This window comes from Antechinus flavipes, chromosome 2, assembly GCF_016432865.1.
Source record: "Antechinus flavipes isolate AdamAnt ecotype Samford, QLD, Australia chromosome 2, AdamAnt_v2, whole genome shotgun sequence".
Taxonomy (NCBI): Eukaryota; Metazoa; Chordata; class Mammalia; order Dasyuromorphia; family Dasyuridae; genus Antechinus; species Antechinus flavipes.
In genome coordinates, this window is record NC_067399.1 from 149,186,060 (window position 1) to 149,202,801 (window position 16,742).

The 16,742-nt window shown below is 41.3% G+C and overlaps 2 protein-coding genes across 17 annotated transcripts in view; both read left to right on the forward strand.

Moving 5' to 3' along the window:
• ACOXL (acyl-CoA oxidase like) overlaps window positions 1–7,858 on the forward strand; it is a 511,030-nt gene extending 503,172 nt beyond the window's left edge. For both annotated transcript variants that reach the window (XM_051975799.1, XM_051975800.1), the window contains exon 19: window positions 3,092–7,858. In XM_051975799.1, the coding sequence (XP_051831759.1) occupies window positions 3,092–3,304 (213 nt within the window). In that variant the 3' untranslated portion in view covers window positions 3,305–7,858. The remainder of the gene's footprint in view (window positions 1–3,091) is intronic.
• Window positions 7,766–16,742, forward strand: part of BCL2L11 (BCL2 like 11) — a 45,298-nt gene continuing 36,321 nt past the window's right edge. For 6 of the 15 annotated variants that reach the window (XR_007950368.1, XR_007950369.1, XR_007950375.1 and 3 more), the window contains exons 1-2: window positions 10,634–11,545; window positions 11,788–12,200. Coding sequence is in view for 5 of the 15 variants with exons in the window: in XM_051975801.1 (XP_051831761.1) it covers window positions 11,801–12,200 (400 nt within the window). In the remaining 10 variants the exon portion in view is untranslated. Of the gene's footprint in view, window positions 7,859–10,512; window positions 10,612–10,633; window positions 11,546–11,787; window positions 12,201–16,742 lie in introns of those variants that run through there. The other 9 variants (XR_007950377.1, XM_051975805.1, XR_007950374.1 and 6 more) reach the window with 7 other exon arrangements.

Below are 16,742 nucleotides of genomic sequence, written 5' to 3' on the forward strand. Positions count from 1 at the left end.
GCAAACTTTCAAAATGCTGTGTAACTCTTCTATACTATGAAGGAGTAGAGAAATTATGAAGGGAATACAGAAATATATCTATGAAATACGTATCTTTGAAGTGTGGGACTATAAACTTGAATATTTTTATTAAGGTCGAGAATCTTGAAACCTGAGTCCCAATATTAGCTTTGCCAGTAACTTTGACAAAATGTGACAATCAATACTATGGGTTAGCCAAATTTTTACTGTTCCTCATTTTTAAACAAGGCATCCCATCTCCTATTTCTGTACCATTATAGTGGCTTACACTGGACCCTCTTCCTCCCTCTACCCCAAACCCATATCATGTCCATGCCCAGTAGGTAAGAGTGGGGTTCCATGCCCCACCTCAATAATTCGGCCTGAACTTTTTAAATGAAACAATCACTTACATCACCAAATATAAAGTAACTAACAAGATGGTCTTTTTGTCAGATGAGACCACCTCTTTTTAGTCAATTGATCAAAAAACAAGAAGTCTTCGATTAGTTTGGAAAAAAGAAACATCTTAAATAAAATGAAGTGCTACTACATAGGAAATATATTAGGATTATCTGAAGATAGGAAGTTTCATATCTTGTAGCTTTTATATGAAAAGACAAGTTATTTCAGAAAAGAGCATTCAGGTATTTGGCTGCCTAGAAGACAGAACAATTTTATTGAAGACCAAGAGATATTTACTTGGGAAAAGAAGAAAAAATAAGAATTGTCTCTTCTCCCTTCCTTAATCACAAGAAGACCTTATTAACTTTAAAATGTTGAAGGATTTAAACTTCTCACTGACATTCTAGCATCATCCCCAGAACAACTATAATAGTTGCTGCATCTACAGATGAGAAAAAATTAGATCCATGGAAGAAAGGCATCTTCAGGACTCTATGAGGATACCACAAGAAAGTTATACCATGACTAAGGAAAACGTCATGAGATCCTCTTGAGGACTTCTAGCAACCAGAAGTTCAGTTATCTCTTACCACATTATATGTTTAAAACTTGTGCTCATATTCTCCTGGATTCTGTATGTACTTATTGAAAAATGTAATATAGGTGTTTGGGTAATATTCTATAACAATTCTTCTTACCAGTTTAATAAATATTCCTCTCAAAAAGCAAATTAAGTCTGCTTAAGTGATGTAAATTGTTATTCAGTGGATAACTGAGGAGGCTTATGACTTATAGTACCAGATTACCATTATTTCCATTCTCCCAGGGTCTTCTAGAATCCGAAGAGAACAACTATAAGCCCCAGTGCTTCTGTATTAATGAAGATTTGGATATTTATTCCAGAGTATTTGCTATAACTGGAATGCATACACCTCTGCCTCTTAAAATCCCTAGTTTCTTCCAAAGCTGAGCCTTAATCCTCCTTCCACATAAAGCTTTTCCTGATATCCTGTCACTAGGGCCTATTTTGAATATATCTATATAAAGATATTGTCTCTGTCAACCAGCAAGCATTTATTAAAAACTATGTGCCAAGCACTGTGCCTAGGGCTGGGGAGAAAAAGACAAAATATAAATATGAAGTCTTTATTAGGATTTTAAACCTGAGTATCAGTGTCCTAATTTATAAAGTGGTGGGCTAAGTGATCTCTTTCTAGCTCTGAAATCCTTTTCCTGTTGTCTTTTTGGTTTTTATTAGGTACATTTTATAATTACAATAACCAGTGATTAGTCAGCAATGTTATTTACTAACATGGAACTCTCAGCAAATGAAAGTGACTCATAGAAAGTTGAACTTTGAACACATCCCCAAAATGATCAAAAGGATTTCAGTACTGATCTGATTCTTTACCACAAACTGCACTTAGTGTTCATTGAAAAATACACATATGAAACAGCAAATTGGGAAGATAAACTTCTTGAGAGATTCTATTTACCAGTATGTATTGAAATGACTTTTTTTTTCTTCATTCCTTCTTTGCATTTTTTTCTGTTTGCTTGAGCAAAACAGAAATGGCATTCTGGCCATATCATGTTTTAAAGGAAATTGTGGTCTTCACATCATCAGTTCAAGTTTTAAGAGTCCTACCACATGAGAGTGTAAGGCTTGCATTTGTATAAATCATGATTTTTAAAGCTGTGGGAAGGAAAAAATGAGGCTTTCTCTAGATTTTTCTTTAAGAAGTAGAATTAAAGAAAAATAATTAGAGAAGCTTTTAGAAATGAGAGTGAAGATTGGGAAAGGCAGGAAGTTCATTTGTAACTTTTTTGCTAAGGTATAGAAAAACAGATGCCTTCATTATACATGTCTCCACTGAGAAAAAACATCAGTAGTCTTAAAATTTATACATATATATGTATGTATGTATATATATATATACATATATATATACACATGTATATATATTTATGAAATTGTACATAAATTAGGAGCTACTTTTGGTCTATTGCCTTACCCCACAGACCATTTTTGGGATATGTTACCAGGAAACCTGAGTTTTGTTTTTCTTCTATGTTTCCAACTTTCAGAGGTATTTCTGACCTGGTAGAAAGATGTTACATATTGTGTGTTTACATACAACCTAGCTTCCTTTTAGACTATGTTGGCATTACAAAACTTTGAAAGCTACAACAAACCAAGGTAGTTAATTCCATAAATCAGGGGCATTGTTTGTGGATGCAGGCAGGTGACTGGGATTTTGTCGATTCCCCAGGATTGATTTTCCCCTCATTCAGTCACTTTATTTTACTTATGGGTAGGGAGAAATTATACCAGAGAAATGACACCTAGGGTGAATTTAGGGAAACTCATAATAGTTCCTAGATTTAGGGACCAGTTTCTAGGAAGGGAGAAGGAATAAACTGAATCCTTTTTCATGATCCTAGGATGTGTCTCAGGGCAAGGTCTGGGAAAGAAAAGGTTTTAGGTAAGCTATACATGCATCATTGTGTGTTTGATGCCAAAACTTTGCAGAGAAAAGTAGGGAGGAGAAAAGGATAAAGGGGAGAGATGGTGATAGGAAGATAGACTGAGCCCTGAGGGAGATGGGATGAGGAGGGGAAAGGATACCCTGCACCCATAGCAAAGCAGCACCAAAGCTTGACTTCTCACTGTCTTGTCTTGCAGTTGCTGAATTTGTGTGATTCGGTGAAGGAGGATGCACTGAAGGTGATTTCAGCCTTTAACATTCCTCACAGCTCCATCCACGCGCCAATTGCTGGCATTCCCAATTCCCGAGCATCCTGGGCGTTTTACCCTCCACCCCAGCCTCAAGAGCAGCCAAAGTCGGCCAAGGAAGGAATGGGACACCAGCGGCTCAAATTTGGGGCCAAGTTATAAATGTGTCGTTTTCGGTGTTGTGTTTGCAGTCTCCATGGTGGTTCATTTCACAGAATCAGGAAGCTCACCCTTGATATGTGCCAGGAAAACAATCCCGTTTAGGTCCATGCTTGATCACTTGGCCCCTGCTGAAAAAGGGCATAAACTGGGGCCAGGCAATGAAAGCAATGTGGCCATGAATCTTTCACTATAGTTGTCTATCAACGGGGTCAGGGAGGCCAAGACAGGCAAGAAACATAAGTCTCATTGCTGATGGGTCTGGCTGGACTGGAGTCCTAAGGGAATGAGAGTAATGGGTTCAGATGAGGTGGGGGTAGAAAGTGCTCTATTGGAAAGGACTTTCAGTCTTGTCTTTGCTGGAGAGCTCACCCTTGCTGTCCCAAGCCACTCGGTCTTGCACACTATCAAGGGATGGTACAAAGCCGAGAGATAAACTGTCATTTCTGGTTTTTGCAGGTTTAAATCTAAAGAGATTTATCTTTATGGATGGGATTCCTAAATCAGATTCCGAGGGATTCCGGGAAAGCAGGCAAAATGTAAACAAACCCACCGAATTCCCTTCCTTTCCCAGCTAGTGCCCCAGCTAGCTTAGGTGCTTAGCTGTTTCAGTGAGTCAGACCCACTTAGCTTCTTAAAGGAAATGCCCCGGAGATGACTGACTGATAATACCTTTTGGAATTTTACTCAGAGATCTCAAAGCAAATGCTCTGGAGGAGCCCGGGAAAAACTAGACTGGTCCTCAGAACTATTTACCAACCAATGCAAACAACTTCTGTAAAGGTTGGGGGAGGGAGGAAGCGGTATTTAGAAACACATTTTAAATCATTTCTACCATATGTTTTTAAGCTGTCGAGTAAAAAAAAAAAAGTAGAAAGTTTAATAAAGAAATAAAAACAAAGAAGACGGTGTTCTTTGTTTCTTTAGAAGTTAAAGCAGAGGATAAAGGTCGGTTTTATTATTTAATCTTAAGATTTTCGGAATTGAGTTGGGATCCTGAAACATAAGAACTTTTGCACTCGAAATTCTAGCATGAGGACTGTGATTTTATACTTCACGGACAAAATATCCTCCTCCTATACTTTGTCATGTCTCTCATACCCTCAACAACTAAACCAAACAAAACGGGAGTAAAAAGAGCTTGTCTGAGTAAAATCATTTTGACTTTCCAGATTCCGGAATCAAGAAAAAAAGAAACCAATGCTTTTTGATTTTTCTCACCCGAGGGGCCAAAAAAAGAAAAAAGTTTCCAGAGAAGAACCCTTCACAGTCAGAAATTAGTCCAATTGGGCTAGTGAGTAAGCCCTGGAATTCCAGCAAACATAAAAGGGACAGGGATGGAAGAAAGGACAGGACTTCGGGCTTTGTCGTCACCTCAGAGGAGACGCACAGGAAAAGCTTTGTTTCGGACTCAGTAACTCTACAGGAGTTATTGCAGTTATTTTCGCAACTATCACTTTAACAGTAACAATAACAAATGTGATGTTACCAGAGTTTTATATCTTCCTTTGATTACTTCCAAATCACCCTGGAATACGCATTTGAATTACCCCAAATTAAAAAGTATAAATGATTATGTTTGAACAGTGGGATTTGGGGAAGCGAGACGAACAAGGATATTTCTTTGTAAAAAAACCTTTGTATTTTTGCGAAATCTTTTTCTCTCTTCCCCACCCCCATTTCTTTGTCACTATTCACTGTCTTTCATCCACAAGCTGCTTGCTCCCCGAGTGCACCTGGTTCATTTCTGACAATTCCTCTGCAGAAAGCTTTCCGGTTTTCTGACACCCACTTCTAATGAAATGCGTGATGTTTTTTCTTTGCAACCTAACCACTGTGCAAATGGAGCGGTTTTACATATTCCCCTTCTAAAAGGAGAGTACAAAAACCCTAGTATTGCTTTAAAAAATTTTTTTTAAACATTTGCTTTTTTTTTTTTTTTACCTCACCCCGCCTTCTTGTTTTCCATTTAACTATCTCATTAAAGAAATAAAGATTTCTCTATACATGAAATAGTTTGCTAGATACAAAAGCTAGTTTAAATATTTGTGTTCTTTTTAGATTCAAACTTATTCTTTTTTTTTCTTCTTTCCCCCTTATCTCCATCTCTCTTCTCTCTGTGTCGGTCTCTCAACAGAGAATTGCCCAATTACCTTTTTTATTCCCTGACTACGAAGACTTCATTGGAGTGGAGAGGCATATCCATCCATTCAGTCTTATCCTTGGCCACTCTTCCAAATCACTATTAGTATGTGGGCAGGAGTATTTGTAAAGGCTCCAGTGGCTTTGTCAGAGATGTGTGGGAGCGTTGAGATGAATCTTTACAATGAATGTTTTGTTTTTGTCTCCGAATTCATTTACTACTCTATTTCCTACAGCAGCGAAATCCTTTAAAAATTCTGAATCTTAATTTTCTTCTGGCATCTTTTCTCTCGTTAATTTTTTTTTTTGGCCAAATTTACTATATATACTTTTATTTTGCTGTGTCATGATGACGTTATAGTCTACATAGTAAAAAAAAAAAAATGTTTTTAAAAATTGGACTTTGAAACCCGGAAAGACTTCACTATTCTTTCACATGTACACCTTTCTTAGATTTTGGAAGGTATCTTACCTTAAAATTAGCAGTATCATTCTTACAGACTTCTGTTTCCTTCTCTCCCTCCCTAGTCTCCTCCTTCCCCCAACCCACCCGGGCTTGATTTAGGTACTGACTCTTTGCTTTTTCCGTTATCCTCCCCTTTATCTAGATGCCCTTTGTTAAGATGCAAAAGGAGGGAGGGAGGGAGACGTGGCTTGAATCGCGCGGGTAGAACAGGTGGTGGAAGCGCAGCCTCTAGTCAGATGATCTCATCCTGGGTAAGCTGGGCGGGCGGTTGGGGTGGGGAGGGAGAAGAAGCGGAGAAGGAAGGAGGAGGAAAAGAGGAGGAGGGTCTGGCCAAAATGCTCTCTTTGCAGCCTCAACCCGCATAAATAATAAACTGCGTTCTTTCTTTTCCCCTCCCTCTCAAAACAAACCCCAACAACTCCTACGGCTCAAGACAAAACATTGACACACACTATATATACTAGATGCCTTTGGTCAAAAAGGGCCCCGGATCACTTAACCCAACTCTGCTTGAGTCCAGCAAACACAAAGCAGGAAATCTGAAAGCTGGAGAGCTCTCCACAGACTTAAGCCTTTAAATTGTGGTCTTAAATTGTGAGAAGCAGGCCCTTCTCAGTCCCCATGCAGAACATAGGGAAAAGCAGCAATTTTTTATGTCTCCAAAACTTTCTTTAAAGATTTCAGTTGTAAACTTTTTCTTTTCATGTTTTTCCTCCATCCATTCACTTTTCTTCGATCAACCCTCATTCAGGTTTTCTACCTCCTCTGGTAGAATGCTTCTTTCCTTTATGCCTCTTATTCTTAACTCCTAATTAATGGCGTTCATATTCCGAAAATGGCAAGTTTAAGGGAAATTTTTGGGGTCGTCTAGGATTCTTAGGAGACACATTGCTTTGAATCAGTAATACAAACTTCCGATAAAAAGTGGATAGCCTCTGCTGAGCTCCCCAGCCTGGACCTTCACCATCGGCGGGTGGTAACTTCTAGCTTTCCCCCTCCCCTTATTTCCGAAACTCTGCGCTCTTTGCTGGGCAGGTATGTCCAGTGACGAGGTGCAAGACGATTTGCCTAAAGCGTCTAGGAGAAAGTCTTAAGAAATCCAAGAAGCGGGCGGGCCAAGAGACCGAGGGCCTCGGGAACCGCTGCCCTTTCCTCGCAGCCCGGCTCTGGGCAGAACGTGGCTCAGTCCTAGAGCGCCCCCTGTCCCCGCCCCTAGCGGCTTCGCGTGGATTTGCTAGAAAGGAAGAGTAGCTTTAGTGGGGAGGGGGAAACATCTCCGCCGGAGTAGTCTGAATCACTCTAGTAAACACAGAGAACCCGTGACCAGGCTTGCTCCGCCCGCTGGGAACTGGACCTCGACTTAGCCGCCTCAGAAATAGGAATGGAACGTGTCTGCGCTTTGGAGGAGGGACGACCAGAGGAGAAGGGACCGGGTGGGGTTCACCCTGCCCCCACCCTCGCCTTTACCTGTCGGGACTTGCCTGCTCTAGGCTCCGAGTGGGCGAGGTCAGCCACTGTGGGGCGGGGCTACTAGGGGGCGGACCCCGCGATGATTGGATGGCCAGTTCTGGGGAGCCCAGCCTGGGCTCAGCTGCTGCGCTGCGCAGGTTTCACTTCATAGCTCGCTGCTGCCTGGTGTCCTGCTCTTTTTGGAGCTGACTGTTCCCAGCAGTGCAGCAACCTCTGCGCCGCCTCTGCCGCAGCCAACACAGCAGCAGCAGCCACCGCAGCCGCAGCCGCAGGCGTAGCATCGCAGCCGCCGCCGCCGCCGCCGCTACCGCCACCGCTACCACCGGTGCTGCGCAGCCTTAGCCACTGCCATCTTCGCCACTCCACAGAGCCCTCAACCAGAGCGACCATCAGCCATCTGATCGCTCTCCACCTCCTTCCTTTCCCCTGCCCGCTCGCCCCCAATGTCTGACTCTGACTCTCGGACAGAGAAGCGTAAGGTAAGTCTAGAACATTTGGTCAATGTGAAAACAGAAGCGGACCAGGAGACTAAATCCTGGAAGGCCTCTTAATGTTTACCTTGCTTAGAGGGTGAAAGAGGGCGCGCTCTGCATCCCCGGGGGGCAACAGACCCTATGTGCGAAAGTCGCTCCCCACTCCTTCAGCCTTCCCGCGCTGGCGTCCACGTGCCAAGGAGAATCTTTACTGTCCCGGAACTGGGGGTGGGGGTAGAGGTGGTGTTCATCGATGAGATTCGTCTTGCGCCCTTGGGTTGTTGGCGAAGTTTACCAAAGTTGAGGGATTTGGACTTCGAAAATGCGTGCATCTTGAGGGGTAGTCAAGACATGGTGGATACGGCCGAGAACCGGAGACTTTACTTTGACTCTTTTGGCTCTGTGTTTCTTTGAGAACATGCAGGACTATTAAGTAGTGGATGGGGGAGGTGGTCGGTCAGCCTGGGCACTTTGCCGAGAGCAGGGGGATGTAGAGGCCCCTCTTCTTTCTTGGAGGTTTTTTTTTTGTTTGTTTTTTTGGCGCAGGGCCCGGTGGAGGTTTTGATCGACCCACTAGGATCTAGGTAGTTCACCTTGTGGCTTAGGGTTTTCTGCTCCGACTGTGTGTAAGCAACGCTCCGGAGGGTTTGAGGAACTGTGCAGCGGCTTTGAAGTGACGTGAGTGACAGCGCTTTTGCTCTTAGGCCGAGGTTTAAGGAGAGATGCCAGCAATAACCCTTGCTCAGGCCAGCCGGGCTGCACTCCACAGTCTCCGCTTCTTTCCTGCCCTGTAGATATTCCAAACCCCCTGCTCCGAGGTCTTGAGTCTTCCTTCCCGTTTTTCTCGGGTCGCGCCCCTGCCTGATATGAAGACAGTGTCCGCAGCCTGAGCCTTTGAGGGATTGATGCTGGGCAGCACTGGACACTCAGACCCCTTTATTTTGGGGGAGATCGGTAAATTAGGAACACCACGCTGCCACTTGCTACAGGGTAGGCTCTCACACCTTTTTTTTTTTTTTTTTTTTTTTTTTTTTTTTTTTTTGATTGCTTAGACCAGGGTCTCTGGACGGTCAGGAGGTGAGCTAGTCCTTCCGCCCAAGGTTGCAGGCATGGGGGATTGAACAGGTCAGTTCCCGCCCAGCCTCACTGAATCCGAAGGTCGCGGGAAGCAGTGCTTAGCTGGAGTCGCAGACGTCGACCTGGCTCTTTAACTGTGTCCGGGGAGGCGCGGACCTGCGCTGCAGCGAGCGGAGTAGACTGGGAGTGACTAGAAAAAACAATGTTTCTAGGCTGAGAAAGAATCCTTTGGGCAAGAACTTAGCCGGAGGTGGTCGGCTGGTTGTCCACGATTGTCAGTTCCCCAGCTTCGAGTTAAAGGGTCCCTCTAGCCCTAGCTTCGACCTCTGAATGCTTATGTCCCTCCAAAGTGAGTGCATGTACTGGCACCCACCACGTGAGGTGCCCTGAACCTTTGCCATTACCTGTCGCGTGTGATTGTCACCTTGGACTGTCTCTCAGTTGAGACCAGGTAGTGTTTGGGATAAATTGGGGGTGATCGATGCTTGTGGCTGGGTCCCCTGAACAGCGTGCGTTGGGCGGAGACGAAGATGATTTAATGTGGGAGTCGGTGAAGTGTGGGGGTCGTGCGAGTTAGGCCTTCGGATCTTTGGGCTTTAGTCTGTCTGTCGGATGACCGAGCTGTCTGTTTTGTTACGGGGGCGGGAGGAGTTGGGGCAGACTGTTATCAGAGGCTGGGGGAGGGGAAGTCGCGGGGCTTGTTGATTTCTGGGCTGCTGCGGTCGGAGGTAAGGAGTTTGTGGGGGAGGGGGGTGCTGTGCAAGATTTTCCTGTGGAGTGTGTGTGTGTGTGTGTGTGTGTGTGTGTGTGTGTGTGTGTGTGTGTGTGTAGGTTGGGGGGATGGTTAGTTTGAAGGCTGGTGGCTGGATGCCAGGGAGATAATTCAGTGTTTTGGGGTGTGGTTTATGTTGTTGGCCGAGGGTCGTGCTCTCTGGAGTCGGCGCGGTTCCCTCTTTGTCTGCTAGTGACATAGGCCTGGACATGGGCCTCCCTCCACCTCAAGATCCCCGTTTTCTCTCCCGCAGCAGTGGGTGAAGCATGAGGGGCGCGAGCCTCGGGTTCTGAAAGCTGCGCCGCAGCCCGGAGCCGCACGTGACCCGAGGAGGCTTCGGGTGTTTGTCTGTGTAGCGAGGGTGGTTGGGGGAAGGGAGCGGAGGGGGGCGGGAGGAGGAGGACGACGACGCGCGCTAGCAGTTCGCTGCAGTCCCCGCCGCCGCCGACGCTCTCCGGCCGGAGTGCCACTCGGAAGGCAAGTTTGTCAACAATCGCCTTGCCTCCTGGCAGGCTGACCCGCCGAAGGGCCGCCCATCCCCGCCCCGGATTGGCTGAGGCTCGACCGAGCGACCACGCTTGGGCCAATGGGAAGCGCGGGCGCTGCGAGCCCGGCGGCCAGGGGGAGGTCAGCGGTTCTCTACAGTCTGGCTGTAGAGTGCGTGGGGGGAGGAGGCGGAGGCGGAGGATGTTCCCTGGCGGCGGCGGCGGCGGCGGCGGCGGCGGCTGCTGCTGCGGGAGGAGGAGGAGGAGAAGAAGAAGGCGGCGGCGGCGGCTGCTGCTGCTGCTGCTGTTGTGGAGGCGGAGACACCGAGCCGGGCTCGGAGTGCGGGCCCTCGGCTCCGGCGTGTGAAGAGTGTCAAGTTGGGAACTTGTTTTGTTTCTCTGGGGATGAATCGAGAGCCCTGAGCGTAAGTTTCGGGGCTTTTGTTTCTCCCTCTCGCTCCCCTTTGGGGGCACTCAGTTCTGGGGGAGCCGCAGCCCGGCCCGGGGTGAGGGGGGGAGACACTGGGACTAGTCGCGCGTATTCCCCGGGCCATCATGAGGAGCAAAGGTGCCGGGCGGGGCGGTGAGGCGTGGAGCTTTTTCTTCATCCCAAATTTTCCTTAATAGAATTTATATTAAAAATAACAATAATAGATAGTGTAATAATTATTTCGCTTGTGTGTCTTCCCGAGGTGAGATTGAATAAGGTGCTATCTCGATTGCAGCTGGAGTATGTGGAGCTGGGTCTTTTTATGCGCTGTAGGGAGCATGCCCAAAGAGAAAGCTTCCCTGACGTTGATTATTGTTTTTGTATATGTATTTTTTTTTCTTTGTGTACTTACGTGTGTGCCTAATATTTGAAGGAAGCAGGGTATTTTAAAAGTTTTTCGTCAGCCTGTGTAAGAGAGGCTTGCTTTCTTGCAATAGGAGTTGAAGACTTGTTGAGTTAGCATTGAGTTAGAAGAGGAAAAAGAAGGGGGAGCATAAGGGGGTGGAGTTGGTAGTAGAGAGAACTGAAGAGGCACTTTACTGTGGACAAACTATTGTGACGCACTTACTACTACTGATGGCTGCTGCCAAACCTTCCCCAGACTTGCTGTGATCAGCACATTCGGTAGAACAATGGGGCTAGAACAGGGAACTTGGCCAGAAGCTGCACAATCACTGCATCTACTCTTCACTCCTACATTTCAACACAGTATCTGATCCATGGGAAATTAGAGCCTACTGTGGGGTGTTTTTTTTTTTTTTTTTCCTTTCAATTAGCCAAACCCACCCGTAGTATTTGGTTTATATGATTGGATTAGAAAATTAGAGTTGCAGAGTTCTTGCCTTTAGTGTTTTAAAATTAACTTTTAAGTAAGTTATTAGCATTCTATTTAAAGGGAGGAAGTGTAACCAAAAAAATCACATATAGAACTTCTGGCAGCCTCAAGTATTTTTACTTGGAAGATGAGCAGAAGTTTAGGAAAGCAGTGGAGTAAGAATGAAAATCCACGTCGCTCAATTAATTTGTGGAATTTTTATGTCATATAATGAAAATTACGGTAATAGGTATTATGAGATATAATCTTAACTATATATATATTTTTTTCTTACAGAAAAAAAGACCAAATGGCAAAGCAACCGTCAGATCTAAATTCTGAGTGTGACCGAGAAGGTGGACAATTGCAGCCTACAGAAAGGCCTACTCAACCTCAACTCAGACCAGGGGCCCCTACCTCTATACAAACACAATATCAAGGTAATTCAGGTGAAGGGGACAGCTGCTCACCTAGCAGCCCTCAGGGACCGTTTGCACCACCCACTAGCCCTAGCCCGTTTGCTACCAGATCCCCACTTTTCATCTTTGTAAGAAGATCCCCACTGCTGCCTCGATCTTCCAGTGGGTATTTCTCTTTTGACACAGACAGGAGTCCAGCGCCTATGAGTTGTGACAAATCTACACAAACTCCAAGCCCTCCTTGTCAAGCCTTCAATCATTATCTAAGTGCAATGGGTAAGCAAGATCATGGTAAGACATGTTTTGACTTGTTTTATTCTTTTTGAAGAGATGTATGTAACATTTAAAAATGCTCCTTTGGGAATGACTTTTCTCATATAGTCAATAAGTTTTGATGGAAATAGACTATATGTTAAGCAGTAACATCAGGCTGATCTTTTAAAAGTTTGTTCTCAAATTTTTATTAACAGCTGGAACTGGTTGGTTGGGATTTTAGTGTTTGGTGTGAACATTTTCTTGTACCTCCAAAGAACTAGTAGTAGAGTATTCTAAGTTGAAATATGTAAACTTTTACTTGTGTGTACTAGTATGTGTGTGTAGTTTGTCATAACTATATATTTAACAAGATGTGAGGAATTTACCATTTAAAAATTGGAAAGCATATATTAAACCATTTTGCCTTAGACATTGCTTTTATTTGACATGTCATCCTTTGGAAATAGTTCATTTTATTCACTGTTAATTAGTCTCAGGATGAATTTGATGCCTGTATGGCCACTTTAAGTTTTACAGAAAGGAAAATATTTTCAATCCTTGCTATTAAGTAACTTATAGTTGTCGGCCAATTCCTCACCAGGAAAGCCAAGTTGAGAGGGTGAATGGCTCATCAAACTTATTGGACTCCTTCCTATTTCTTGAATACATCTCCTGACTCTCTTCTATGTTTGAAGCTCTCTTTAGCTCTTGGCTTTTCTAGCTTCATTCAAATTTCAATTAAAGTCCCACCTTCTACAAAAAGCCTCTATCAATTCTCCTTAATCTTAGTAATTTCTCCTCTGAAATTATCTCTAATTTATTTTGTATTTATTTTGTTTTGACATTTTTGCATTTAACTCCTTCATTAGACTCCCTTAGAGTAGGGATTGATGTTTGTGTTTTTTTGTTTTCTTTATTATCTCCATTGCTAAGCACAGTATCTGTCACATAATGGACAATTAATAAATATTTATTGACTGACTGCTACTATCACAAATAAATCACAAAAAGCAAATAACATTATTGATATTCAGCTTTCAAATTTTCTAGTTCTTAAAATAACTAGCATATAAATTGGAATAAGAATATGTGATATTTGCTATACCCAGTTAATACATGATTGTTTTCAGCGTGTCCCAAAAAGTATGTTTAATACTAAGAGCCTGGAGCTGAGTTTCTCCAGTTGTATAACAATGGAAAATCATAACTATCTCTTTTCAAAACATTTTGGCAGCATGAGCTAAATGGCCATAAAATGTAAAAGATTTGTTTTGTACTGATACTAACCATAGATGTCAGAGATAAATTTTGCTTGATGTATGTATGAGGAAAATACCATTTTTTGGGTAGTTTCAAGAATATACTAAGTTTGTAACAAGAGAAACTTTAAAAAGGGTTTTGATTTAAAATATTGATTCCAAAAAAGGATGAATTTGTGTAAGGACCAGAGGTTTTCTATAATAAAGCATAATTAGTATCAAATTTTTTTTTGTCCATTTTTTACCCAAGAAAGTAATGGTTTTATCATTTTGAGCTTATCAAATCAAATATTACAAATTTTAGTCATTTAAAAAATTTCTTCCAAAAGACATAGTTTCTTACATTTTGATTTCCATTAAATTTACTACTAAGTGCCTGCTAAAAGACAGCTAAGGAAAATCTAAATTCAAATAGGGCATCAGACATTAACTAGGAAGTGTAAGCCATTTAACTTCTGTTTGCCTCAGTTTTTCAACAGCAAAATGGGGATAAAAATAGCACCTACTTCCCAGGATAAAAAAAGTCAAATGAGATATTTGTAAGGTATTTAGTATTGTCCCTGACACATAGTATACTCTTAATAAATGTTTATTTCCTTTCTTTCCACTATGTATTCTATAGGTGCTTGGAACACTATGTTTTTATTGTGGAATTTTTTTCATTGAGAAACAAGAAACTAAAAGTTTCACACATTTTATCCAGGAAAATCTAACATTGGATTTGGAAAGCTCTTCTACATTCATACTGTCATAAATATTTACAGATATTTAATGAGATCTTGATATTGACTGTGTGCTAAAGACAGTGTCTTAAATTAACTTTTCTTAGAAAGGGTTTCTGTATCCATTTAAGATCTTGAAGTAACTTTATAAAATCAAAAATTTAGAAGTTGAAAGGATCTGAAAAGTCAGAAGGGTAAACTGAGGCTATATACATTCTGTTAAGTATGTCACACAGAGGACATTCTTAGTCAAGATTCAGGTCTTCAGATTACCAAAGCCAATACTAGATCGCTCTACTTTGATGCTTTTAGATAATTTATGCCTAGAAAATCATAGATCCTGAAATATACTCACTAGTAGCATATAATACATATAACAGATATTTTAGTTTCAAACACATTCACATCATGATATCAGTTTAACATTCTTCCACAGATATTAATGTAGCATCTTAAAGTTTACAAATCAATTTACATATATTGTGTTGTTTGAGCCTCATAGGCTCAATCCTTTGAGATAGACATTGTTGTCTCCACTTTATAGAGGAGAATACAATTAAACTAAGGCTTGCCCACAATCATATAGATATGTAGACGGGAATTGGAAGCCAGGGTCTCTATTGCCTCCAGCATTCTTTCAATTAAACCATTTGTCTTGGTTTGTATTGACTACTAAACAACTTAATGGGTATAAAGTATGTATGTTAAGTAAAAATGATTGCTTAAAAGGCCATTCCAAAGCTATTAAGTCTATTTATTGTAAGAACCATCTTGTTTTCTATAGATAAAAAGTCTACCAAGTTTATTTGTGGTTGAAACTGAATTAATTTAAAAACTAAATTAGTCATTTTGTAGTGAATAAAGACAGTAAGAAGAATCAGTTATTCTTTGCTCCAGAAACATGTAGAAATCTCAAGATAGCAGATCGTAGCCTCCTACTATATATGTATATAAATTATTTTGAAATATTATGTTTGAAAGGAAAATTGACTATCTTAATTTACAAGATCATAATTAGAATTATTAGAGGAGTGCTTTTATATTAGAGGAATAATTCTCCCAAAGAATACTTAACTCCTTTGTATGTAGTACTTTAAGGTTAAGGTACTTTATATATTGGTGTGTGATTAGGCTTTAAAGAAAATGCACAAAAACATGTTTTATTAGTGAGTTGAGTATGTATTTGGGGGAGGGTACTGTACTTGATCATGGGGATAAATCAGATTGGGGATGAGGAGTGAGTAACATTAAAAGTAGACTTTAATTTTGGTGATTTGGGAAATCTGTGAAATGCATAGTGCAACTGTTAGATAACTTGAGAGATGCCTGATAGGTTATATGACTTATCCAGGGTCATACAAGTAAGTGCCAAGACAGTGAAGTCAGAATGACTCTGTACTATACCTTTGTTCCTGTTTGGCTACCACTTTAAAAAGTAATGATAATTCTAATGAAATAGTACTTCCTTTGTGTTAAGAATTGTACTAAGCACTTTATAAATATTAATTCTATTGGTCCAAATAACAATCCTGGGATTTCCTCATTTGTAAAATAGGGCTTTGGACTAAGGTTTCTGCTAGCTGGGTGACCTCAGCAGTTCACTCACCCTTCTTTGCCTCGTTCCTCTACTCTTATTGGGATCATAAAAGGACCTATCTTTCAATGTTGTTGTGAGAATCAAATGAGATTTGTATTAAAAAAACAATGCTTACCACAATGCCTGGCACAGACCATTTTATACTTATTCCTTTGCTTTCCTTTCTCCTAGCTCTAAGAACATGATCCTATGATCGCTATGTCATATTGTCTTCTAAAGTTGTTAAATAAATGATAACAATGATGAGTCACATAACTTTTTGATAGTTATTCATAAAAGTTCTTATTAGATTTAAAAATTCACTCTTCAGTAGTTGTTGATCTTTTAATTCTTTATTAAGAATTAACCTGCAAGTATGCTTTTTTTAGATCACAGTTAATTATCTCGTATTTTAGGAAGCTTCTAAAGGATGCCTAAATAGTATCCAAAAATGTTTTCTCTTAAGCATTAGGATTATCTTTAGTGTTCCCTATTTGACACTGTTCTTTAGGGCTTTCCATAAAGTCTTGATAATCTATTACAAAGACTTTCACAAAGTTTTTAAATGTCTAGTTTGTATGAGTTGTAACAGAAATGTGAGGTTTTTAATAGATTCCTTTCATTTTTAATATCTTGTAGTAGTTATCATTACTTGATTTTTTTTCTGTCCAGAGCCGATTATAGTTTAGTGTTTGCTTAAAAAGAGTATCTCTTAAATACTTTTTCTTACCCTTGCAATATACATTTTTTAGGATAAAGATAAGTCATTACTATCTTTATATAGATTATAATTTGACCATAACATCAGTGTACATATACAATTTTTTTTTTACAATTTTTAAATTAGTGATTCTTATATTGTATGGACATTGCTTTCATTTTCGTAATCAAAACATGGTTCAAAAAAAGGTCTCAGTTCTACTGAGCTTTTACTTAGGTGGTTAGAAATTTGAACCTTTTGCATTTTAAAAGATAGCCACATTATATTTCCCTATTAACAACGTTGTTAGGTGGTGGTATA